The 26,129-nt window shown below is 44.4% G+C and overlaps 1 protein-coding gene across 1 annotated transcript in view; it reads right to left on the bottom strand.

Annotated features, from left to right (window-relative positions):
* Window positions 1-14,393, bottom strand: part of LOC124017052 (phospholipid-transporting ATPase ID-like) — a 94,749-nt gene extending 80,356 nt beyond the window's left edge. The window contains exons 1-2 of the mRNA XM_046332421.1: window positions 14,205-14,393; window positions 8,653-8,720 (exon numbers count right to left, since the gene is read on the bottom strand). Of these exons, the coding sequence (XP_046188377.1) occupies window positions 8,653-8,677 (25 nt within the window). The 5' untranslated portion in view covers window positions 8,678-8,720; window positions 14,205-14,393. The remainder of the gene's footprint in view (window positions 1-8,652; window positions 8,721-14,204) is intronic.
* Window positions 14,394-26,129: the final 11,736 nt, after the last annotated feature.

Here is a 26,129-nt window from a genome sequence, read left to right as displayed (position 1 = left end):
GACCTACTGTTCTGAATACAGCCTCTACAGTACTTACTGTCTGCTTCTCTGACCTACTGTTCTGAATACAGTCTCTACAGTACCTGCTGTCTTCTTCTCTGACCTACTGTTCTGAATAGTGTCTACAGTACTTACTGTCTGTTTCTCTGACCTACTGTTCTGAATACAGCCTCTCCACTACCTGCTGTCTGCTTCTCTGACCTACTGTTCTGAATACAGCCTCTACAGTACCTGATGTCTGCTTCTCTGACCTAATGTTCTGAATAGTGTCTACAGTATTTACTGTCTGTTTCTCTGACCTACTGTTCTGAATACAGCCTCTCCAGTACCTGCTGTCTGCTTCTCTGACCTACTGTTCTGAATACAGCCTCTACAGTACTTACTGTCTGCTTCTCTGACCTACTGTTCTGAATACAGTCTCTACAGTACCTACTGTCTGCTTCTCTGACCTACTGTTCTGAATACAGCCTCTCCAGTACCTGCTGTCTGCTTCTCTGACCTACTGTTCTGAATACAGCCTCTACAGTACCTGCTGTCTGCTTCTCTGACCTACTGTTCTGAATAGTGTCTACAGTACTTACTGTCTGTTTCTCTTACCTACTGTTCTGAATACAGCCTCTACAGTACCTACTGTCTGCTTCTCTGACCTACTGTTCTGAATACAGCTACCTACTGTCTGCTTCTCTGACCTACTGTTCTGAATACAGCCTCTACAGTACTTACTGTCTGCTTCTCTGACCTACTGTTCTGAATACAGTCTCTAAAGTACCTGCTGTCTTCTTCTCTGACCTACTGTTCTGAATAGTGTCTACAGTACTTACTGTCTGTTTCTCTGACCTACTGTTCTGAATACAGCCTCTCCAGTACCTGCTGTCTGCTTCTCTGACCTACTGTTCTGAATACAGCCTCTACAGTACCTACTGTCTGCTTCTCTGACCTACTGTTCTGAATACAGCCTCTCCAGTACCTGCTGTCTGCTTCTCTGACCTACTGTTCTGAATACAGCCTCTACAGTACCTGCTGTCTGCTTCTCTGACCTACTGTTCTGAATAGTGTCTACAGTACTTACTGTCTGTTTCTCTGACCTACTGTTCTGAATACAGCCTCTACAGTACCTGCTGTCTGCTTCTCTGACCTACTGTTCTGAATACAGCCTCTACAGTACCTGCTGTCTGCTTCTCTGACCTACGGTTCTGAATAGTGTCTATAGTACTTACTGTCTGCTTCTCTGACCTACTGTTCTGAATACAGTCTCTACAGTACCGGCTGTCTTCTTCTCTGACCTACTGTTCTGAATAGTGTCTACAGTACCTACTGTGTGCTTCTCTGACCTACTGTTCTGTATACAGTCTCTACAGTACCTGCTGTCTGCTTCTCTGACCTACTGTTCTGAATATAGCCTCTCCAGTACCTGCTGTCTGCTTCTCTGACCTACTGTTCTGAATACAGCCTCTACAGTACCTGCTGTCTGCTTCTCTGACCTACTGTTCTGAATAGTGTCTATAGTACTTACTGTCTGTTTGTCTGACCTACTGTTCTGAATACAGCCTCTCCAGTACCTGCTGTCTGCTTCTCTGACCTACTGTTCTGAATAGTGTCTACAGTACCTACTGTGTGCTTCTCTGACCTACTGTTCTGAATACAGCCTCTACAGTACCTGCTGTCTGCTTCTCTGACCTACTGTTCTGAATACAGCCTCTACAGTACCTGCTGTCTGCTTCTCTGACCTACTGTTCTGAATAGTGTCTACAGTACTTACTGTCAGTTTCTCTGACCTACTGTTCTGAATACAGCCTCTCCAGTACCTGCTGTCTGCTTCTCTGACCTACTGTTCTGAATACAGCCTCTACAGTACCTACTGTCTGCTTCTCTGACCTACTGTTCTGAATACAGCCTCTCCAGTACCTGCTGTCTGCTTCTCTGACCTACTGTTCTGAATACAGCCTCTACAGTACCTGCTGTCTGCTTCTCTGACCTACTGTTCTGAATAGTGTCTACAGTACTTACTGTCTGTTTCTCTGACCTACTGTTCTGAATAGTGTCTACAGTACCTGCTGTCTGCTTCTATATAATAATAATAATAATCTGACCTACTGTTCTGAATAGTGTCTACAGTACCTACTGTGTGCTTCTCTGACCTACTGTTCTGAATACAGCCTCTACAGTACCTGCTGTCTGCTTCTCTGACCTACTGTTCTGAATAGTGTCTACAGTACTTACTGTCTGCTTCTCTGACCTACTGTTCTGAATACAGCCTCTACAGTACCTACTGTCTGCTTCTCTGACGTACTGTTCTGAATACAGTCTCTACAGTACCTACTGTGTGCTTCTCTGATCTACTGTTCTGAATACAGTCTCTACAGTACCTGCTGTCTGCTTCTCTGACCTACTGTTCTGAATATAGCCTCTCCAATACCTGCTGTCTGCTTCTCTGACCTACTGTTCTGAATACAGCCTCTACAGTACCTGCTGTCTGCTTCTCTGACCTACTGTTCTGAATAGTGTCTATAGTACTTACTGTCTGTTTCTCTGACCTACTGTTCTGAATACAGCCTCTCCAGTACCTGCTGTCTGCTTCTCTGACCTACTGTTCTGAATACAGCCTCTACAGTACCTACTGTCTGCTTCTCTGACCTACTGTTCTGAATACAGCCTCTCCAGTACCTGCTGTCTGCTTCTCTGACCTACTGTTCTGAATACAGCCTCTACAGTACCTGCTGTCTGCTTCTCTGACCTACTGTTCTGAATAGTGTCTACAGTACTTACTGTCTGTTTCTCTGACCTACTGTTCTGAATAGTGTCTACAGTACCTGCTGTCTGCTTCTCTGACCTACTGTTCTGAATAGTGTCTACAGTACCTACTGTGTGCTTCTCTGACCTACTGTTCTGAATACAGCCTCTACAGTACCTGCTGTCTGCTTCTCTGACCTACTGTTCTGAATAGTGTCTACAGTACCTACTGTCTGCTTCTCTGACCTACTGTTCTGAATACAGCCTCTACAGTACCTACTGTCTGCTTCTCTGACGTACTGTTCTGAATACAGTCTCTACAGTACCTACTGTGTGCTTCTCTGATCTACTGTTCTGAATACAGTCTCTACAGTACCTGCTGTCTGCTTCTCTGACCTACTGTTCTGAATATAGCCTCTCCAATACCTGCTGTCTGCTTCTCTGACCTACTGTTCTGAATACAGCCTCTACAGTACCTGCTGTCTGCTTCTCTGACCTACTGTTCTGAATAGTGTCTATAGTACTTACTGTCTGTTTCTCTGACCTACTGTTCTGAATACAGCCTCTCCAGTACCTGCTGTCTGCTTCTCTGACCTACTGTTCTGAATACAGCCTCTACAGTACCTACTGTCTGCTTCTCTGACCTACTGTTCTGAATACAGCCTCTCCAGTACCTGCTGTCTGCTTCTCTGACCTACTGTTCTGAATACAGCCTCTACAGTACCCGCTGTCTTGATATCATGGCTGGTCAGTCCTTGCATCCATACCTCTTTCTATGAATTTGAGAGTGGTTACATTTCTCAGGGCCCATCCATCAATTTTCAAAACACAGACCATCAAAAAATCTGTGTTTTAAACCCATTTCACCTGCATTTTAAATGGAAAGTTAGCAGTGTTTTTCTGCTTCAACAGAGTGATCAGGTACATGCAACTATAGTTTTCATTCACAGAAATACATTAGTGCAACACGTTCTACAGACAATAGCTTCCCTTTCATCAGACAACACAAGTGCAACGCTATTTGGCAACCAGCCACACAAGTAAATGAGATTACAATTAAAAAGCTATGTATTTTTTGCAAAATCGATGCATGGCCATTATATTTCAAATGTTTATTTTGTTTTATTTGACCTTTATTTAACTAGGCAAGCCAGCTAAGAACAAATTCTTATTTTCAAAGATGGCCTAGGAACAGTGTCTATCATTGAAAGAATGTAGCCTGCTACATTTTCTGATGTTTTGATTGAAGTTACTCTTGCATTTTACGGGAGAAAACTGGGCTACAACGAGACAAGTACCAGAGAAAAGTTAGTACATATCAGTCAGAGCACTGTCTGTTGATATAACGCCTGTTTGTGAATTCTCATCCGAGTGAAGAAGTGCAACTGAAGCACAAAATGAGTCTGATGCTGAGCAGAAATGACAATAAGAAGCATGTTATATCTGTGTTTTCAAAACGCAACAAGATATTTATTATCCGTTTCATCTTCTTTGTATGCGGGAAAAATAATGACTTCCGGGTTGGAGCGAGCGGTCGCATCGGCACTTCGCTCCGCAGGTAGTATAACTTTTTCATTACATTTCATTATAGCACAACGGTTTGATTTGTCTAAATCTTAGCAATTTCTTCTTAGCTAGCTACATAGCCGTCTTTGTATCAAAGATAATTGCGTAATTATCGTATTTCGCCGTCCTAACGTAGTCTTCACTAGCCAGCTAGCTAACGTCCACTGATTAGCTGCACTGGAGAAACTATTACACTCAACTAAACGACTTGATTAGTGTAGTGTTAGCTAGCTACATAGCTGTCTTTGCTGTCTTCGTATCCAAGATAACTGTGTAGTTTAGAGTGTGTAGTCTTAGAGTGATTATCTTAATTTACCGAGGTTAGCTAGCCAGCTATTTGTCGTCCTTAACGTAGGAGACTCTGCTAGCTAGCCAACAGCTAGCCAACAGCTAGCCGACAGCTAGCCGACAGCTAGCTGACAGCTAGCCAACAGCTAGCTGACAGCTAGCCAACAGCTAGCCAACGTCTTCTGAATAGACTCAACAACCCGGTCGCATTCACAGGTAGTATCACATTTTCATTTTATTTAATTACAGTATAACGGTTTGATTTGTTTGATCGTAGCTAGCTACATAGCTAGCTACATAGCCGTCTTTGTATCAAAGATAATTGTGTAGTCTAGAGCGATTTTCTAGGTTAGCTAGCCAGCTATTGTCGTTCTTTTAACGCAACGTAACGTAAACAACACTACTAGCTAGCCAGCTAGCCCCCGAATAGCAGCACTGTCGATACTATTACACTCAACGGAACGACTTGATTAGTGTAGTGTCAACAACGCACCCACTGCCAGCTAGCCTACTTTAGCAGTACTGTATCATTTTAATCATTTTAGTCAATAAGATTCTTGCTACGTAAGCTTAACTTTCTGAACATTCGAGACGTGTAGTCCACTTGTCATTCCAATCTCCTTTGCATTAGCGTAGCCTCTTCTGTAGCCTGTCAACTATGTGTCTGTCTATCCCTGTTCTCTCCTCTCTGCACAGACCATACAAACGCTCCACACCGCGTGGCCGCGGCCACCCTAATCTGGTGGTCCCAGCGCGCACGACCCACGTGGAGTTCCAGGTCTCCGGTAGCCTCTGGAACTGCCGATCTGCGGCCAACAAGGCAGAGTTCATCTCAGCCTATGCCTCCCTCCAGTCCCTCGACTTCTTGGCACTGACGGAAACATGGATCACCACAGACAACACTGCTACTCCTACTGCTCTCTCTTCGTCCGCCCACGTGTTCTCGCACACCCCGAGAGCTTCTGGTCAGCGGGGTGGTGGCACCGGGATCCTCATCTCTCCCAAGTGTGTCATTCTCTCTTTCTCCCCTTACCCATCTGTCTATCGCCTCCTTTGAATTCCATGCTGTCACAGTTACCAGCCCTTTCAAGCTTAACATCCTTATCATTTATCGCCCTCCAGGTTCCCTCGGAGAGTTCATCAATGAGCTTGATGCCTTGATAAGCTCCTTTCCTGAGGACGGCTCACCTCTCACAGTCCTGGGCGACTTTAACCTCCCCACGTCTACCTTTGACTGATTCCTCTCTGCCTCCTTCTTTCCACTCCTCTCCTCTTTTGACCTCAACCTCTCACCTTCCCCCCCTTCTCACAAGGCAGGCAATACGCTCGACCTCATCTTTACTAGATGCTGTTCTTCCACTAACCTCATTGCAACTCCCCTCCAAGTCTCCGACCACTACCTTGTATCCTTTTCCCTCTCGCTCTCATCCAACACCTCCCACACTGCCCCTACTCGGATGGTATCGCGCCGTCCCAACCATCGCTCTCTCTCCCCCGCTACTCTCTCCTCTTCCATCCTATCATCTCTTCCCTCTGCTCAAACCTTCTCCAACCTATCTCCTGATTCTGCCTCCTCAACCCTCCTCTCCTCCCTCTCTGCATCCTTTGACTCTCTATGTCCCCTATCCTCCAGGCCGGCTCGGTCCTCCCCTCCCGCTCCATGGCTCGATGACTCATTGCGAGCTCACAGAACAGGGCTCCGGGCAGCCGAGCGGAAATGGAGGAAAACTCGCCTCCCTGCGGACCTGGCATCCTTTCACTCCCTCCTCTCTACATTTTCCTCCTCTGTCTCTGCTGCTAAAGCCACTTTCTACCACGATAAATTCCAAGCATCTGCCTCTAACCCTAGGAAGCTCTTTGCCACCTTCTCCTCCCTCCTGAATCCTCCTCCCCTCCCCCTCCTCCCTCTCTGCAGATGACTTCGTCAACCATTTTGAAAAGAAGGTCGACGACATCCGATCCTCGTTTGCTAAGTCAAACGACACCGCTGGCTCTGCTCACACTGCCCTACCCTGTGCTCTGACCTCTTTCTCCCCTCTCTCTCCAGATGAAATCTCGCGTCTTGTGACGGCCGGCCGCCCAACAACCTGCCCGCTTGACCTATCCCCTCCTCTCTTCTCCAGACCATTTCCGGAGACCTTCTCCCTTACCTCACCTCGCTCATCAACTCATCCCTGACCGCTGGCTACGTCCCTTCCGTCTTCAAGAGAGCGAGAGTTGCACCCCTTCTGAAAAAACCTACACTCGATCCCTCCGATGTCAACAATTACAGACCAGTATCCCTTCTTTCTTTTCTCTCCAAAACTCTTGAACGTGCCGTCCTTGGCCAGCTCTCCCGCTATCTCTCTCTGAATGACCTTCTTGATCCAAATCAGTCAGGTTTCAAGACTAGTCATTCAACTGAGACTGCTCTCCTCTGTAACACGGAGGCGCTCCGCACTGCTAAAGCTAACTCTCTCTCCTCTGCTCTCATCCTTCTAGATCTATCGGCTGCCTTCGATACTGTGAACCATCAGATCCTCCTCTCCACCCTCTCCGAGTTGGGCATCTCCGGCGCGGCCCACGCTTGGATTGCGTCCTACCTGACAGGTCGCTCCTACCAGGTGGCGTGGCGAGAATCTGTCTCCTCACCACGCGCTCTCACCACTGGTGTCCCCCAGGGCTCTGTTCTAGGCTCTCTCCTATTCTCGCTATACACCAAGTCACTTGGCTCTGTTATAACCTCACATAGTCTCTCCTATCATTGCTATGCAGACGACACACAATTAATCTTCTCCTTTCCCCCTTCTGATGACCAGGTGGCGAATCGCATCTCTGCATGTCTGGCAGACATATCAGTGTGGATGACGGATCACCACCTCAAGCTGAACCTCGGCAAGACGGAGCTGCTCTTCCTCCCGGGGAAGGACTGCCCGTTCCATGATCTCGCCATCACGGTTGACAACTCCATTGTGTCCTCCTCCCAGAGCGCTAAGAACCTTGGCGTGATCCTGGACAACACCCTGTCGTTCTCAACCAACATCAAGGCAGTGGCCCGTTCTTGTAGGTTCATGCTCTACAACATCCGCAGAGTACGACCCTGCCTCACACAGGAAGCGGCACAGGTCCTAATCCAGGCACTTGTCATCTCCCGTCTGGATTACTGCAACTCGCTGTTGGCTGGGCTCCCTGCCTGTGCCATTAAACCCTTCAACTCATCCAGAACGCCGCAGCCCGTCTGGTGTTCAACCTTCCCAAGTTCTCTCACGTCACCCCGCTCCTCCGTTCTCTCCACTGGCTTCCAGTTGAAGCTCGCATCCGCTACAAGACCATGGTGCTTGCCTACGGAGCTGTGAGGGGAACGGCACCTCAGTACCTCCAGGCTCTGATCAGGCCCTACACCCAAACAAGGGCACTGTGTTCATCCACCTCTGGCCTGCTCGCCTCCCTACCACTGAGGAAGTACAGCTCCCGCTCATCCCAGTCAAAACTGTTCGCTGCTCTGGCCCCCCAATGGTGGAACAAACTCCCTCACGACGCCAGGACAGCGGAGTCAATCACCACCTTCCGGAGACACCTGAAACCCCACCTCTTTAAGGAATACCTAGGATAGGATAAGTAATCCCTCTCACCCCCCCCCTTTAAGATTTAGATGCACTATTGTAAAGTGACTGTTCCACTGGATGTCATAAGGTGAATGCACCAATTTGTAAGTCGCTCTGGATAAGAGCGTCTGCTAAATGACTTAAATGTAAATGTAAATGTAATGAAAAATGCCTAAAAAACACAAACGTTTTCTGCATTAACGCAAAACCCCTGGCTTTTTACCAAAACAGAGGCTGAGGGCCGCGTTGATATTGTTTCAATTAAAGATGGATCCTTTAAAGGAAATGGTCATCAAATACTACAAGAACTACACGTTAGTGATAAGCAACCCTGACTGACTCCCTCATGTCTCTTGGTTGTTTGGTGAAATACTTGTCTGACTCCTGAAGACTCATGGAGCCTCATCTTCACCTTGGTGGCCTAACACACCACATCCACTACAGCAGAGCAGCTGGGATTAAAGGGTTGGAACAGGTGACTGACCTGGAGGAGGCCTCTCTTTGAACATCTCCACTCTGTTGTTGACCCTCCACTATGGCCCATGGGACTGTCTACAGGAGGAGAGGAGAGGGGAGGAGAGGGGAGGGGAGGAGAGGAGAGGAGAGGAGAGGAGAGGAGAGGAGAGGAGAGGAGAGGAGAGGAGAGGAGAGGAGAGGAGAGGAGAGGAGAGGAGAGGAGAGGAGAGGAGAGGAGAGGAGAGGAGAGGAGAGGAAAACAAATAAAAACAATGTCAACATCCAGGGTATTCAGTCAGACATGAGGTAATACACTTAGTGAGGGACCTGAATGATGTGGCAGGATTTTGACCCAGACAATGTGAAGTCTGTTGTTCAGACCTCTTATTTGAATGCACTTACTGTGATGTTCATGCAAAGAAAGAGTCCTTATGTTTCAAAAGGAATACTTTGTTGATTTTGAAATGCAAGGACACTATTTCTCAAGGACACTATTTATCAAGGACACTTTATTATATGGGCCTATCTGAGCAGCTTTGCTCTCTTGTGTTCTAAGTGGCTCTGAATAAGAACATGTTAAATGACTATCATGTAAATGTGACAGCTGAGCTGCAGGTGTTAAGGTTAGGCCTTGAGAGAAACTGAGAGAGGAACTGAAAAGGGGATGTTTAAACATGTCAACTGATCTGTCCTCCAAGCCAGAGAAACACTCATACTGATAGAGTACTGACACACAGGGGATATGTTTAGAAAAGGGGATGTTTAAACATGTCAACTGATCTCACCTCCAAGCCAGAGAAACACTCATACTGATAGAGTACTGACACACAGGGGATATGTTTAGAAAAGGGGATGTTTAAACATGTCAACTGATCTGTCTGCCAAGCCAGAGAAACACTCATACTGATAGAGTACTGACACACAGGGGATATGTTTAGAAAAGGGGATGTTTAAACATGTCAACTGATCTCACCTCCAAGCCAGAGAAACACTCATACTGATAGAGTACTGACACACAGTGTCATGCAGGTGAAAGAGGACCCAAAAGCGACTTAACAGAAACAGAGTTTATTTAAGTCCAAACAGGGAATAACAAAAATCCTCTAGTCTGTAGAGGGGAATAACTGGAGAAGCGGCCACAGACTGCAGGTCTGGGTAGGCGCAGGCCGTAGTTGATAGAGACACCTGCTCACACGCAGCATCTGATGAAGGCAAAAAACACGACAGGACAGGGCGATACACAATCACAGCAAAAACACGACAGGACAGGGCGAAACGCAATCACAGCATGGTGAATACTAAACAAGGAACCGACGGGACAGGAACGGAACACAAAGGAATAAATAGGGACTCTAATCAGGGGAAAGGATCGGGAACAGGTGTGGGAAGACTAAATGATGATTAGGGGAATAGGAACAGCTGGGAGCAGGAACGGATAGAGAGAAGAGAGAGCGAGAGAGTGAGAGAGGGAGGGGGAGAGAGAGGGATAGAAGGAGGGAAAGAACCAAATAAGACCAGCAGAGGGAAACGAATAGCATGGGGAGCACAGGGACAAGACATGATAATAAATGACAAACATGACACACAGGGGATATGTTTAGAAAAGGGGATGTTTAAACATGTCAACTGATCTGTCTGCCAAGCCAGAGAAACACTCATACTGATAGAGTACTGACACACAGGGGATATGTTTAGAAAAGGGGATGTTTAAACATGTCAACTGATCTCTCCTCCAAGCCAGTTAAAACACTCATACTGATAGAGTACTGACACACAGGGGATATGTTTAGAAAAGGGGATGTTTAAACATGTCAACTGATCTGCATCCACCAGATGTATGTGAATCTGAAACTAACAAACTGAACTAACCCCAAGAGACCCGTACTCTCTTACTAGTTTACTGAACTAATTGGTATGATACACCAGAACACAAATCTAAACAGAACACTGAAACAGTAGCTACAGTAGTAAGTCTAAGGCTCAAGTTAAAAATGATGTTGCTTGTGAGTTTGAATTCAGATCAACAGATGACTATCTAATTAATGGGCTAAATTGTGATGAAGGATAAAGAAGTGTCAGTAAGGTAAAACATTAGGGAGAGCCAGAGCCAGTCAGCCAGTCACCCAGCCAGTCAGCCAGCCAGTCAGACGGCCAGTCAGCCAGAGCCAGCCAGTCAGCCAGCCAGCCAGCCAGCCAGAGCCAGCCAGCCAGCCAGCCAAAAAGACAGACAGCCAAGTCTGCCAAAGCTAGCCAGTCAGCTAGCCAGTCAGCCAGCCAGTCAGTCAGTCAGCCAGCCAGTGTGAGGTAACTATCCCCCAACATCAGACTCCAGGACTATAGTAAGACAGGACTCATAATTCACTGAGATACACACAGACAGACGTACGCATGCACAACCCATACACACAGACAGATGTATGCATGCACAACCCACACACACAGACAGATGTACGCATGCACAACCCATACACACAGACAGACGTACGCATGCACAACCCATACACACAGACAGACGTACGCATGCACAACCCACACACACAGACAGATGTACGCATGCACAACCCACACACACAGACAGATGTACGCATGCACAACCCATACACACAGACAGACGTACGCATGCACAACCCACACACACAGACAGATGTACGCATGCACAACCCACACACACAGACAGATGTACGCATGCACAACCCACACACACAGACAGATGTACGCATGCACAACCCACACACACACAGAGAAAGAGAAGAGAGAGAGAGAGAGAGAGAGAGAGAAAGACAGAGAAAGAGAGAGAGAGAGAGAGAGAGAGAGAGAGAGAGAGAGAGAGAGAGAGAGAGAGAGAGAGAGAGAGAGAGAGAGAGAGAGAGAGAGAGAGAGAGAGAGAGAGAACAGAACCTGTGCATCTGCGGTAATGAGGAAATGCTATTTATAGTGGGGCAACAAAGTATTTAGTCAGCCACCAATTGTGCAAGTTCTCCCACTTAAAAAGATGAGAGAGGCCTGTAATTTTCATCATTGGTACACTTCAACTTGACAGACAAAATGAGAAAAAAAATCCAGAAAATCACATTGTAGGATTTTTAATGAATTTATTTGCAAATTATGGTGGAAAATAAGTATTTGGTCAATAACAAAAGTTTATCTCAATACTTTGTTATATACCCTTTGTTGACAATGACACAGGTCAAACGTTTTCTGTAAGTCTTCTTAAGGTTTTCACACACTGTTGCTGTTTATAACTGTTGTTTGGAACTGTTGATTGGAACTGTTGATTGGAACTGTTGTTTGGAACTGTTGATTGGAACTGTTGATTGGAACTGTTGTTTGGAACTGTTGATTGGAACTGTTGATTGGAACTGTTGATTGGAACTGTTGATTGGAACTGTTGTTTGGAACGGTTGTTTGGAACTGTTGATTGGAACTGTTGTTTGGAACTGTTGATTGGAACTGTTGATTGGAACTGTTGTTTGGAACTGTTGATTGGAACTGTTGATTGGAACGGTTGATTGGAACTGTTGATTGGAACTGTTGTTTGGAACTGTTGATTGGAACTGTTGATTGGAACGGTTGTTTGGAACTGTTGTTTGGAACTGTTGTTTGGAACTGTTGTTTGGAACTGTTGTTTGGAACTGTTGATTGGAACTGTTGTTTAGAACTGTTGTTTAGAACTGTTGTTTAGAACGGTTGTTTGGAACGGTTGTTTGGAACTGTTGATTGGAACTGTTGTTTGGAACTGTTGTTTGGAACTGTTGATTGGAACTGTTGATTGGAACTGTTGATTGGAACTGTTGATTGGAACGGTTGTTTGGAACGGTTGATTGGAACTGTTGTTTGGAACTGTTGTTTGGAACTGTTGTTTGGAACTGTTGTTTGGAACGGTTGTTTGGAACTGTTGTTTGGAACTGTTGATTGGAACGGTTGTTTGGAACGGTTGTTTGGAACTGTTGTTTGGAACTGTTTTGTGTCAAAGCTTTAATACTGTTAAGTGGTCTCCTCATCTCCTTTCCTTCATCTGTACTGATACTGTAGGAAAACAAAGGGTGGATTAAATGATTTTTGTATTTTGATCCCTATGGTTGGGGTTAGGATTAGGGGATGGTAAACTGATCCTAGGTCTGTATCTCCAGACAACGTTTAGGGTTCCAGGACTGGTAGACTGAGGGAGATGGTGGTCGGCCCTAAATCAATAGTCCACAGAAAGAACTGCTCTCTGAGTGGGACAGATCAGCTTACAGATACATACACCAATCTCTATCTCTCTCTCTGTGTACATTCTGTTCTCTCTCCCCCATCTTCTATACCTCTCCGTTCATCTCACCAATTCCCTCCATACCTACCTCTCTTTCACCAATCCCCATGTCTCTTTCTGCTCTCTTCTCTCCACTCATAACCTTCTTCCTTTTCTCCCACTGTATATTTAAAGATCAAAACAGGACAAGCGAATGGTTTGGGCTGAGTGCCAGATTAAACCATATGAAATTAAAAGAAACTACCTCCCCTCCCTCCCTTACGTTTTCCCTCCCTCCCTTTCCCACTCTCCTTCAGGCTCCTTGTATAACCCTGTGGACTGCAGTGCCCTTATGGCGGGCAGGTAGGGCCGGAATGAGGCAGGCAGGGCCGGAATGAGGCAGGTAGGGCCGGAATGAGGCAGGCAGGGAGGTAGGACCGGAATGAGGCAGGCAGGGAGGTAGGACCGGAATGAGGCAGGCAGGGAGGTAGGACCGGAATGAGGCGGGCAGGAAGGAATGGAGGTAGAAGGGCAGGTAGGGATGTAGGGGAGCAGGGCCAGAACTAGGCAGGCAGGTAGGAGGGCAGATAGGGGAGCAGGACCAGTACGAGGCAGGCAGGTAGGAGGGCAGATAGGGGAGCAGGGCCAGTACGAGCCAGGCAGGTAGGAGGGCAGGTAGGGGAGCAGGGCCAGTACGAGGCAGGCAGGTAGGAGGGCAGATAGGGGAGTGCGTAACACCAGGGACATGCTGAATATCGAATCACCTTTCTTGGCTGCTGCTCAGAATTCCACTCAACTCTCACTGGAGAGACTGACGTATAAGAATTTGAGGATATTAAAGCAACCAATCCCTGCATTACCATGAATCACCTATTGACCCAATATATATACAAAACAATGCCTAAATAATCAAATTAGATACATAACGTGACGTTATTAGCATGTAATAACATAGTTATTAGTTCAAGTAGTTAACAGTATCAATAGCAAAAAATAGGAAAGAGTGTAATAAATCTGCATAGTTAGTTACTATAGCCCTTATAGCATAGCATATGCAAAGTTTATTCAGGAAGAGGTTTACACTTGCACAGCCAGTGTGAAGCACAATAACTCAACAAAGGTACCCATAATTATTCACAAGTTATCAAACAACAGTAGGACCTAAACAGGTCAAAGTTTATACACAGGTGTGGTAAGAACATTTGAAGTGCAGGCAACAATTATAATGCATTGTTAATGGCTAGCTAAACTAGCTCAATCAGAATCTCCGCGAAATAAACAAAGAACCTGGCATTCAATTGTTTAGCTGGCTAGTCTACATTTGTCGACTGGCTGGCTATGGAACCTACCTTTTCAAGTCCACGCTATGTGCACATTTCTGTCAGCAACATCCAAGTCCTCTCGCTGGGTTCATGCTGCTGTTTGAGTGTTGATGACACGCCTGCCCTTGTTAGTAAGGCCACGGAGGTAGAGGATACAGGCAGGCACTGTGGATGCGCCGTGCTGATACACAGACATGCTGGCGCGGTGAAAGAGCTTTTCTGTCCATCCAGAGAGAGAAACAGGAAGGAGGGGCGATGCTTACTTCGACCACCCTCCTACGCATATTCAAGCAATTTTTATAATTTCATCTCATGAGGAAACAGACTATCCTCTTTGTAATCTCAGGGAGAGATTTTATTTTTTATTTTAATTATTCAACAATGTCGACATCTAGTTATTACAGTTTGGGGAACTTTTGAGTGTTCCTTTTTTGTCACCATAATTTCACAAAACCTCCCGCCTCAATATTGCATTTGAAGGTTATTATTGAACAACAGCCTTTCAGCCATGTGCTTTATATTATTGATCTCATAGCGCCCCCTGCTGTCGCTGGTCGGTAACAGCAATTTTGGGGCGCAACATCAGCACCAAAGCTGCAGCGATTTTTTTCTCCAGCTTTTGATATTCATAGCTACAAATCAAATCAATATTTTATATTTAATTTATTCTGAACTCACAAAACACAGCCCAAAACAATCTCAACGCGTACACTATAACTTTTGACTACAATGGCCAAAACTGTACAAATAAGCACTCTCATACAACCATATTCTTCAAACACACACACCTTTCTTCATCATCAAATTACAAATCAATAGAGTACTAAAGCAGGAATCAGGAGGGGAAAATGTAGGAATATGTTGCAAAGGACAGAAGCAAGGTAGAAGGACGAAGGGAAGAACAAGTTCAGGAGAAAGAGAGAACACAGGCAGATAGAGAGAGAGAGGAGAGGAGTACAGAGAAGATGGCTGACTTTCTCCTCCAGATGGGCAACCTTCTCTATGTCCAGCTGTATAACAGCTAGAGATTGAGATCGTATGTCCTTGGGGAATGACTTCAGGCCCAGGTCCATTGCCTCCAGACCGGGCGCCATCTTGTTTTCCAGATAGAGCCCATCGGACTCCAGTTGCAGTGGTGGGTGGTGCAGCTCAATGAAGAGCCTCGCCTACCGTAGCCCCCAAGAATGGGTTTCATTGGGAATCCAGATTTCTAAGGCACCTTCTTGCAGTTCCTACCGCTTCCACTGGATGTCACCAGTCTTTAGAAATTTCCTTTGTGTAATGAAAAAGTAGCCCTGTTCAAAACGAGGGTCACTTCAAGTGTACTGTTAGATAGAGGCGTCAGTTTGTATAGACCAGAAAGGTAGAGTCAGTTTGTTTTCTTCCTGTATTGAACACAGATCATCCCGTCTTCAATTTTATTGATTATTTACTTTTAAAAAATACCTAAAGTTGTATTACAAAAGTAGTTTGAAATGTTTTGGCAAAGTTCACAGGTGTTTTTCTGGATCAAACGCGCCAAATAAATTTACATTTTGGATAAATATGAAGGAATTAATCGAACAAAAGGACCATTTGTGATGTTTATGGGACATTGTGATGTTTATGGGACATATAGGAATGCCAACAGAAGAAGCTTGTCAAAGGTAAGGTATGATTTATATTTTTATTTCTGCGTTTTGTGTCGCGCCTGCAGGGTTGAAATATGTTTTCTCTCTCAGAACGTGGTTGGAGGGGAGTTAGTCACGCACACTGGGCTATATTTGGCTGTAAGATATTCAGGTCTGAAAAGTTGAATCGTAAAAGTTTTGTGATAGTTTCTGGTTATTGATTCTTGGTTTGATTGTTTAGGTAACACCAATGACATTTAACAGGAAGTTAAGGTATTCTAACATTATAATCTGTTTCCATTACATGGAACAATGTCAGGTCAGTAAAGTGGATTGCAGGTTGAGTTTATTTCATTTTACAGGGACAGTGCACATTAATCACAGTTGTGTGGGTCTAATGGCAGGGTATTCATTTCAAGCATTTTGAGAAACTGTTTGCCGACAGACTGAACGGGTTTTAATGTTGCAAAGCAAACTTGGGCTAAAACTAGTCAAGTAGTAGGGGAATTTAATAGATTTTAAGTACAGTATTGTATCCAAGGGTAGCGCATGCTCAATTAAGTACGTATAACCATTGAGGAAATTTAAAACTAATGATTGGAGGGAGTACAATGAGAAGATATCACTATTATTAGGTTTTGTTTGTAGTCAACGTTTGGATTTCTGAAACGGGGTAGTGTAACGAATGCTGGCCAAGGGTTTTTTTCTGTGAAAAGGTGTGCTTCATTGTATTTCTTTTGAAATGTTTTCTTGGGGCTGTAATCTTGAAGGGAGCGAGTGAGAGAGGCATATTTCTACCAAATTGAAATGGCCTGGAAATATTTTGTTTGTTTAGAACCTGGGGGTTGTCTTTGGGTTTGAGGAGAATTCCATTTTTCATAGAGACGATATCTTAAAGGGGTACACACACATTTTTTAAAATCTTTATTTTAATAGGCAAGTCAGTTAAGATCAAATTCTTATTTTCAATGACGGCCTAGGAATTAACTGCCTGTTCAGGGGCAGAAAGACAGATTTGTACCTTGTCAGCTCGGGGATTCGAACTTGCAACCTTTCAGTTACTAGTCCAACTCTCTAACCACTAGGCTACCCTGCCGCATATGGAATACTAGAAGTTTATTTTCTGAGTTTTAATTAAACAGGTGAATTCTTTTGATAAAGGGAATGTTCTGGAAACCTGGGATACAACATGTAGAAAATGTTTTATGGTTTTTCTTTCATTTGTATAATATAGTAGGAAACACGACTGTAAAAGGGTGGTATAACTGTTGACCTCTATCATGGCTTTCCTTTGTGGTCTGATCAGCCTCATGGGAGGGCCATTTGGATAATGAATTTAAGGTCATTACTAATACTGATTTCAAGGTAAATTGTGTAATTGATAATTATGAACGAGTTTATAGTTATTTGACATATTTGTAATTTGAACCAATGATAGCATATCCTTGGATTAATGGTAGATTTATGTTAAGTATTTAACAGTCATTGATGAATATTGAATATACATACATGTATTGGTTTGAAATATTCTTGGATACCATTTATGTTTCCATATAGTTTTTGATGTATTAATGTGTATTATTTAATAATATAATAATATAATATAATATATGCCATTTAGCAGACGCTTTTATCCAAAGCGACTTACAGTCATCTGTGCATACATTCTACGTATGGGTGGTCCCGGGGATCGAACCCACTACCCTGGCGTTACAAGCGCCATGCTCTACCAACTGAGCTACATAAGGGTGGATTGTTAAAACTTCGTATGGCTGCAGGGGCAGTATTGAGTAGCTTGGATGAAAAGGTGCCCAGAGTAGATGGCCTGCTCCTCAGTCCCAGTTATTAATATATGCATAGTATTATTAGTATTGTATAGAAAACACTCCGAAGTTTCTAAAACTGTTTGAATTATGTCTGTGAGTATAACAGAACTCATATGGCAGGCAAAAACCTGAGGAGAAATTCAAACAGGAATTGAGAAATCTGAGGTTGGTAGGTTTTCAACACAGTTCCCATTGAAATCCCCTTGAGATATGAATGAAGTTGCACTTCCTAGGGCTTCCACTAGATGTCAAACATCTATATAAATTTGAATGAGGCTTCTACTGTGTTGTGGGACTGAATAAGAACAGAATGAACAGGTGTCTGGCAGTCAGCCATTTTCTGGTCACGAGCATTCCACATGACTTCCTCTTGCGTTCAGTTGCTCCAGAATACACAAAGGAATTCTCCGGTTGAACTTTATTGAAGATTTATGATTAAAACATCCTAATGATTGATTCTGTACTTAGTTTGAAATGTTTCTTCGACCTGTAATATAACTTTTTGAAGTTTTTATTCAAACTAACGCTTGACCAGAACTGTCACGCCTTGGTCATTATATTTTGTGTTTTTGTTATATGTTTGGGTAGGCCAGGGTGTGACATGGGTTTATATGTTGTATTCGTATTGGGGTTTGTATTATTTGGGATTGCGGCTGATTAGGGGTGTGTCTAGTTAGGCTTGGCTGCCTGGGGCGATTCTCAGAGTCAGGTGCTTGTCGTTGTCTCTGATTGAGAACCGTATTTAGACAGCCTGACTTTCGCGTTGTATTTTGTGGGTGTTTGTTCCTGTCTTAGTGTTGTAGTCACCAGATAGGCTGTAATAGGTTTCACGTTTCGTTTGTTGTTTTCATATACAGTTATTTCATGTACCGCAATTATTTTCATTAAAGTCATGAGTAACCTACACGCTGCATTTCAGTCTGACTCTCTTCATACAACAGACGAATGACGTTACAGAAACACCCACCACTCACAGACCGAGCAGCGTGTGAACTGGCAGGAGCTAAAAGACGACGTTATGGACAGCAGAAGCATGGAGTATACTACGTGGGAAGAAATCGACAGGTGGGCGGCTGACCCAGAGCGAGTGCAGGAGCCCGCCTGGGATTCCCTACAGCAATACGAAGAGGGCTATAGACGTATGGAGTCAAAGAAAAAGACACGCCGAAAAAAACGGAGAGGCGCTGGTTTAAACAGGCAGCGACAGCTGAAGCAGCAAAGGGAGGATGAATTATTTGGAGAATGGACATGGGAAGACGTGTTGGATGGTAAAGGTTGTTACACTTGGGAGGAGATATTGGTCGGAAGAGATCGCCTCCCATGGGAACAGGTGGAGGCACTAAGGAGAGCAGAGGCAGCGGGAGATAGGAGCCGACGATACGAGGGAACACGGTTGGCAAGGAAACCGGAAAAGCAGCCCAAAAAAATTATTGGGGGGGAGCTAGAAGGGAGAATAGTTATGCCAGGTAGGAGACCTGCGCATACTCCCTGTGCTCACCGTTGGGCTAGAGAGACCGGGCAGGCACCGTGTTACGCTATGGAGCGCACAGTGTTTTCAGTGCGGGAGCATAGCCCGGTGCGGCACATACCAGCTCTTCCTATTGGCCGGGCTAGAGTGGGCATCGAGCCAGGTAAGCTTGGGCAGGCTCGGTGCTCAAGAGCTCCAGTGCGCCTGCACGGTCCGATCTATCCAGAGCCACCTCTACACACCAGTCCTCCGGTAGCAGCTCCCCGCACCAGGCTTCCTGTGCCTGTCCTAGATCCAGTACCACCAGTTCCAGCACCACGCACCAGGCCTCCAGTGCGCCTCGCCTGTTCAGGGCAGCCAGCGCTTTTCTCCTCTCCTGCGCTGTTGGAGTCTCCCGCCTGTTTAGCGCAGCCAGAGCTGTTCTCCTCTCCTGCGCTATTGGAGTCTCCCGCCTGTTTAGCGCAGCCAGAGCCTTTCTCCTCTCCTGCGCTGCCGGAGTCTCCTGTCTGTCCAGCGCCGCCAGTGCTCCCAGTTGGCCCAGCGCGTCCAGTGCGCTCCGCCTGTTCAGCGCAGCCAGCGCTTTTCTCCTCTCCTGCGCTGCCGGAGTCTCCCGCCTGTTTAGCGCAGCCAGAGCCTTTCTCCTCTCCTGCGCTGCCGGAGTCTCCAGTCTGCCCAGCGCAGCCAGTGCTCCCAGTCTGCCCAGTGCTCCCAGTCTGCCCAGCGTCGCCAGTCTGCCAGGATCCGCCAGAAGTGCCAGTCTGCCAAGATCCGCCAGAAGAGCCAGTCTGCCAAGATCTTCTAGATCGGCCAGACAACCTGAATCATCCAGTTCCACCAGCCAGCCAGGATTTACCGGAGCCTACTACCTGCCTGAGCTTCCTCTCAGTACCGGGCTTCCCCTCAGTACCGGGCTGCTTCGGTCCCGAGCTGCCCCTCTGTCCCGAGCTGCCCCTCTGTCCCGAGCTGCCCCTCTGTCCCGGGCTGCCCCTCTGTCCCGAGATGCCCCTCTGTCCTGAGATGTCCCTCTGTCCTGAGATGCCCCTCTGTCCTGAGATGCCCCTCTGTCCCGAGCTGCCCCTCTGTCCCGAGCTGCCCCTCAGTTATGTGGGGATCTGGGTGAGGACTATTAGGCCATGGTCGGCGGAGAAGGTGGATGATCCCAGGACGCTAAGGGGGGGAACTAGGACATTGATGGAGTGGGGTCCACGTCCCAAGCCAGAACCGCCACCATGGTCAGACGCCCACCCTGACCCTCCCTATGCTCTTGAGGTGCGTCCGGGAGTCCGCACCTTAGGGGGGGGTTCTGTCACGCCTTGGTCATTATATTTTGTGTTTTTGTTATATGTTTGGGTAGGCCAGGGTGTGACATGGGTTTATATGTTGTATTCGTATTGGGGTTTGTATTATTTGGGATTGCGGCTGATTAGGGGTGTGTCTAGTTAGGCTTGGCTGCCTGGGGCGATTCTCAATCAGAGTCAGATGCTTGTCGTTGTCTCTGATTGAGAACCGTATTTAGACAGCCTGACTTTCGCGTTGTATTTTGTGGGTGTTTGTTCTTGTCTTAGTGTTGTAGTCACCAGATAGGCTGTAATAGGTTTCACGTTTCATTTGTTATTTTCATATACAGTTATTTCATGTACCGCGATTATTTTCATTAAAGTCATGAGTAACCTACACGCTGCATTTCGGTCTGACTCTCTTCATACAACAGACGAACGACATTACAAGAACGAGCGTTTGGATATGTATACCAAACGCACTAACAAAAAGAGGTATTTGGATATAAATAACGGACATTATCGAACAAAACCAACATTTATTGTGGGCCTGGGATTCCTGGGAGTGCATTCTGATGAAGATCATCAAAGGCAAGGGAACATTTATCATGTAATCTATGGTTTATGTTGACTCCAACATGGCAGCTAATTTGACTTGTTCTGAACGCCGTCTCAGATTATAGCATGGTTTGCTTTTTCCGTAAAGTTATTTTGAAATCTGACACAGCGGTTGCATTAAGGAGAGGTACATCTATAATTCCATGTGTATAACTTATTCCATGTGTATGTATTATCATCTACATTTATAATGAGTATTTCTGTTGAAACAATGTGGCTATGCAATGTTTTTGGAACTAATGAATTTAACGCGCCAATGTAAACTCCGATTTCTTTACATAAATATGAACTTTATCAAACAAAACATACATTGTGTAACATGAAGTCCTATGAGTGCCATCTGATGAAGATTATCAAAGGTTAGTGTTTCTTTTTTTCTCTATTTGTGCTTTTTGTGACTCCTCTCTTTGGCTGGAAAAATGGCTGTGTTTTTCTGTGACTTGGCTCTGACCTAACATAATCGTTTGTGGTGCTTTCGCTGTAAAGCCTATTTGAAATGGGACACTGTGGTGGGATTAACAACAAGACTACCTTTAAAACGGTATAAGATACATGTATGTTTGAGGAATTTCAATTATGAGATTTCTGTTGTTTTGAATTTGGTGCCCTGCACTTTCACTGGCTGATGTCATATCATCCCGTTAACGGGATTGCAGCCCAAAGAGATTTTAACCAGGTAGGCCAGTTGAGAACAAGTTCTCATTTACAACTGCGACCTAATTGGTGATTGTATACATGTGCCCTCAGTTCACCATTGCCTGGTCCATTATTGTTCCCATGTCCGTTAGTCTTGTGAGTAACTGTGCTTTGTTGTTTCGGCTTTCGTGCTATGTGTATTGTGCACTTGTTATTTCGGGTCTCGTTCCCGTGCATATTTATTCAAGGTTTAGCTATTTTGTTTGGGTTATATCCTGTTTTTGTATATGTTTGTTTTGGGCATCATGGCATGTTGTATTGTTTGGGTGGCGTATTAAACCCCTTCCCCCTTACGTATTCCTGACCCTGTCTCCAATCATTTATACAACATGACACCACCCCAAAATTATATTTGCACTTCTCCAGAAATGGCAGACTAAATTGCATTGCATTCGAGCAATGTAGGCCGCGCCGATCTTATCACCATGAACCCATGGATGGTTCATCTTTAAAATACACGTTTTTTTATACCAACAACAATATTTCAAAATAGCTTATCTTGTTCCATGGCACTGTGTGCATGCGTAGGCTTACATTTGATTTGATGTCTTTACGGGTAATATTCGCTAGTCTATACAAAATACTAGGCTTCTCTCAATTGCCGAAGATAGAGCGCTGTACATCTATCTACCCTTTAAACTAGATCCATTAGCCGTAAGCAGCACAAACACAGACCCATGGTCGCATGTATGCAGAAGCCCTAAATGTGCTCATAGAAAAGGCCTCAACTCCATAAATGTATATACACAGGTTTATAATGACTTATTGATAATTATTCCACAGATAAGGTGCTTATGAAATAACAGGATGTCACACCCTGGTCACAGAGAGGCTTTTTCATCTCTATTTTAGTTAGGCCAGGGTGTGACTAGGGTGGCATTCTATGCTCTTTTTTCTATGTTTTTGTTCTATGTTTTGTATTTCTGGTTTTGGCCTGGTATGGTTCCCAATCAGAGGCAGCTGTCAATCGTTGTCTCTGATTGAGAACTATACTTAGGCAGCCTGTTTTCCCACTATGGGTTGTAGGTAGTTGTTTTCTGTGTCTGTGTTTACCATACAGAACTGTTTCGTGTAGTTCACGCTCTTTGTTGTTTTTGGTCATTTAGGGTTCTGTTTATTTTATTAAACATCACCTTCTTCCACCAACGACAGCCGTTACACAGGAAACGATTACACTCAGATGTTATTGGCATCAGTGCAACCATTAGATTTTCACAGAGTAATAAAATTATAGTAAAATAATCATCATTTTGGTGGGGGGTTTTCTGCCGCGCATTTCGATCATTCAACCTCAGTAGGCAGATATAGCACCTTCTTACACCACCTGTGAATTCATTGTCACGTGTGCATAACATAATTATCCAGTTAGTCCAAAATAAATTCCTAACCTTGACTTCAAATGAAATGTTTGCTGACAATTATTCTCAAATCAAAGTTTATTTGTCACGTGCGCCGAATACAACATGTGTAGACCTTACAGTGAAATGCTTACTCATCAGCAGCCTACACTTTACCCTAATGCACCAAATTATTCGCCTGTCTTAAGGACATTAGCAACAAACATTTCACTTATTCATTGTCTTATCAACATTATATTGGAATAATAGGGATTATATATAATATAAAGAATTAAATAGCAGCTTCTGTACAGACAATTACTTAGAAGAACATAAACAGTGATGTGTATGAACATGTTCTGAGATCTAACTACACCAAATATACAATATATATATATATATACAATATATATATATATATATATATATATACAATATATATATATATATATATATATATATATATATATATATATATATATATATACACACACAAGTAGCCTATTTCCGAACAAAGTAGCCATTTTCATTTGCCACAGAAATGAAAGTAAAAATGTAAATGCTGAGGATATGGCTTTTGCATGTGCCAACATCCCTCAAAAAAGTTGACAATCCCAAAATGTGTGCATTCATTAACACATGTAATGAACGGAGGTAAAAAAACAACAACTGAAAGCATCTCCATAAACTACAGACAAATACATTGACACACAATGATGTGGTGTTCTTCTCAGACAGTGTAACGTGTTTATTTGATTTCCGATGGCTGTGTGTCCTGTCTTTCCATTTATATTATAATGCTACATTGCAGGTTTTTCAGAAATGTTTTCATTGTCGTTCTCTTTTTCAAGCGATATTGTGATTGAGAGTTTTTTTCTGGTTGGATTCATCTCTTCTCCCCTTGAACTGTCCTAATTGCACCATTTTACAACCTCCAATGATCAGGGATTGAGTCTTGGAGAGAATCAGCTTGAGCAAAGTCAGGTGTATAATCACTGATCCTTATTGAAAAATATAAACGCAACATGCAACGATTTGAATAAGTGATAGTTCATATAAGGAAATCAGTCAATTGAAATAAATTCATTAAGCTCCAATCTATGGGTTTCACGTGACTGCTCAGGAGCGCAGCCATGGCTGGGCCTGGGATGGCATAGGCCCACCCACTGGGGAGCAAGGCCCAGCCAATCAGAATGAGTTTTTCCTCACAAAAGACAGAAATATTCAGTTTCATCAGTTGTCCAAGTGGCTGGTCTCAATCCTGCAGGTGAAGAAGGTTATACACGGTCTGCGGTTATGAGGCTGGTCGGACGTTCTGCCAAATTCTCAAAAACGACGCTGGAGGTGGCTTACGGTAAAGAAATGAACATTCAATTATCTGGCAACAACTCTGGTGGATATTCCTGCAGTCAGCGTGCCAATTGCACACTCCCTCAACTCCAGACATCTGTGGCGTTGTGTTGTGTGACAAAACTGCACATTTTAGAGTGGTCTTTTATTGTCCCCAGCACAAGGTACACCTGTGTAATGATCATGCTGTTTAATCCGCTTCTTGAGATGCCACACCTGTCAGGTGGATGAATTGTCTTGGCAAAAGAGAAATGCTCACTAACAGGGATGTAAACAAATTTGTGCACAAAATGAGGGAAATAAGCTTTTTTGTGTATGGAACATTTCTGGAATCTTTTATTTCAGCTCATGAAACATGGGACCAACACTTTACATGTTGCGTTTATACTTTTGATCAGTATACAAATAGCATTCTCTGCCAAATAATAGGCTTTGTGCAATTACTTTCATAGAGCTACGCCTCCCCTGACTCGAGCTACACCTCCCCTGACTCGAGCTACACCTCCCCTGACTCGAGCTACACCTCCCCTGACTCGAGCTACACCTCCCCTGACTCGAGCTACACCTCCCCTGACTCGAGCTACACCTCCCCTGACTCGAGCTACACCTCCCCTGACTCGAGCTACGCCTCCCCTGACTCGAGCTACGCCTCCCCTGACTTGAGCTACACCTCCCCTGACTTGAGCTACACCTCCCCTGACTTGAGCTACACCTCCCCTGACTTGAGCTACACCTCCCCTGACTTGAGCTACACCTCCCCGAAACACTCACTCACAACCAAACAATGAATTATTGATTGGAGACAGCTTGTTTCAATTAAAGAGCGTTTCCTTGGATTTTCTGCCTGCAGCAAACCCAGTGGATAATGTTGTAAATACCTGTCAAAGATAAAACCCTCAAAAAACAACCAGAACGCCTGGCTCTAATCATAGTATCAACTTCTCCTTTTACCTCTGACTCTGTTTTTGAAGCTCACTACTAATATATACACCTGATCCTCAATCAACAGTATCATGTCAATAGAACAAAATGACAGGAGAGGAGGCTTGGACAAATGTTCTCCCATCAGTCTGTTAGCATGTCCTTTCTCCTATAGGAAACAGCCAGAGAAATGTCTCCCCACTGGGCAAAGCAGTCAATTCAACATCTAGTTTTGATTGACATTTGGTTGGGTTGTCAACTAATGTGAATTCAACATGAAATCAACAACATTGGAATTAGGTGAAAAGTTGGGTGAAAATAAGATGAAATGCCGTTATATTTACGAGTTTTTGCAAACTTCTACCATTCCAGTGTTTAACTGCTACATTGTAATTACTTCACCACCATGGCCTATTTCTTGCCTTAACTCCCTTATTTGACCTTATTTACACTCACTGTACATATACTTTTTGTTTTCTTTTGTTCTACTGTATTATTGACTGTATGTTTTGTTTTTTTCCATGTGTAACTCTAACTGTATGTGTCGAATTGCTACGCTTTATCTTGGCCAGGTCGCAGTTGTAAATGAGAACTTGTCCTCAACTGGCCTACCTGGTTAAATAAATAATAACTCAATCTGGACAAAATGCAGATAGAACCTTATACAGATAGAACACAGCTCTCAGAGTCAGTTGTTAAGAACAATATTCAGTTTCATTTAGCTTTCTTATGTTTCAGAATCTTCAGAATCTTCACATTTATGACACCGGTTTCCACTAGATAGCACAGCCACAAAGTCCAAATTGTCTGTTTCGTAACAATAGTTTTTGTTTATTTCACCTTTATTTA

The sequence above is a fragment of the Oncorhynchus gorbuscha genome, unplaced genomic scaffold (genome assembly GCF_021184085.1).
Source record: "Oncorhynchus gorbuscha isolate QuinsamMale2020 ecotype Even-year unplaced genomic scaffold, OgorEven_v1.0 Un_scaffold_141:::fragment_3, whole genome shotgun sequence".
Classification (NCBI taxonomy): Eukaryota; Metazoa; Chordata; class Actinopteri; order Salmoniformes; family Salmonidae; genus Oncorhynchus; species Oncorhynchus gorbuscha.
This window is presented reverse-complemented; position numbering and strand designations above follow the sequence as displayed.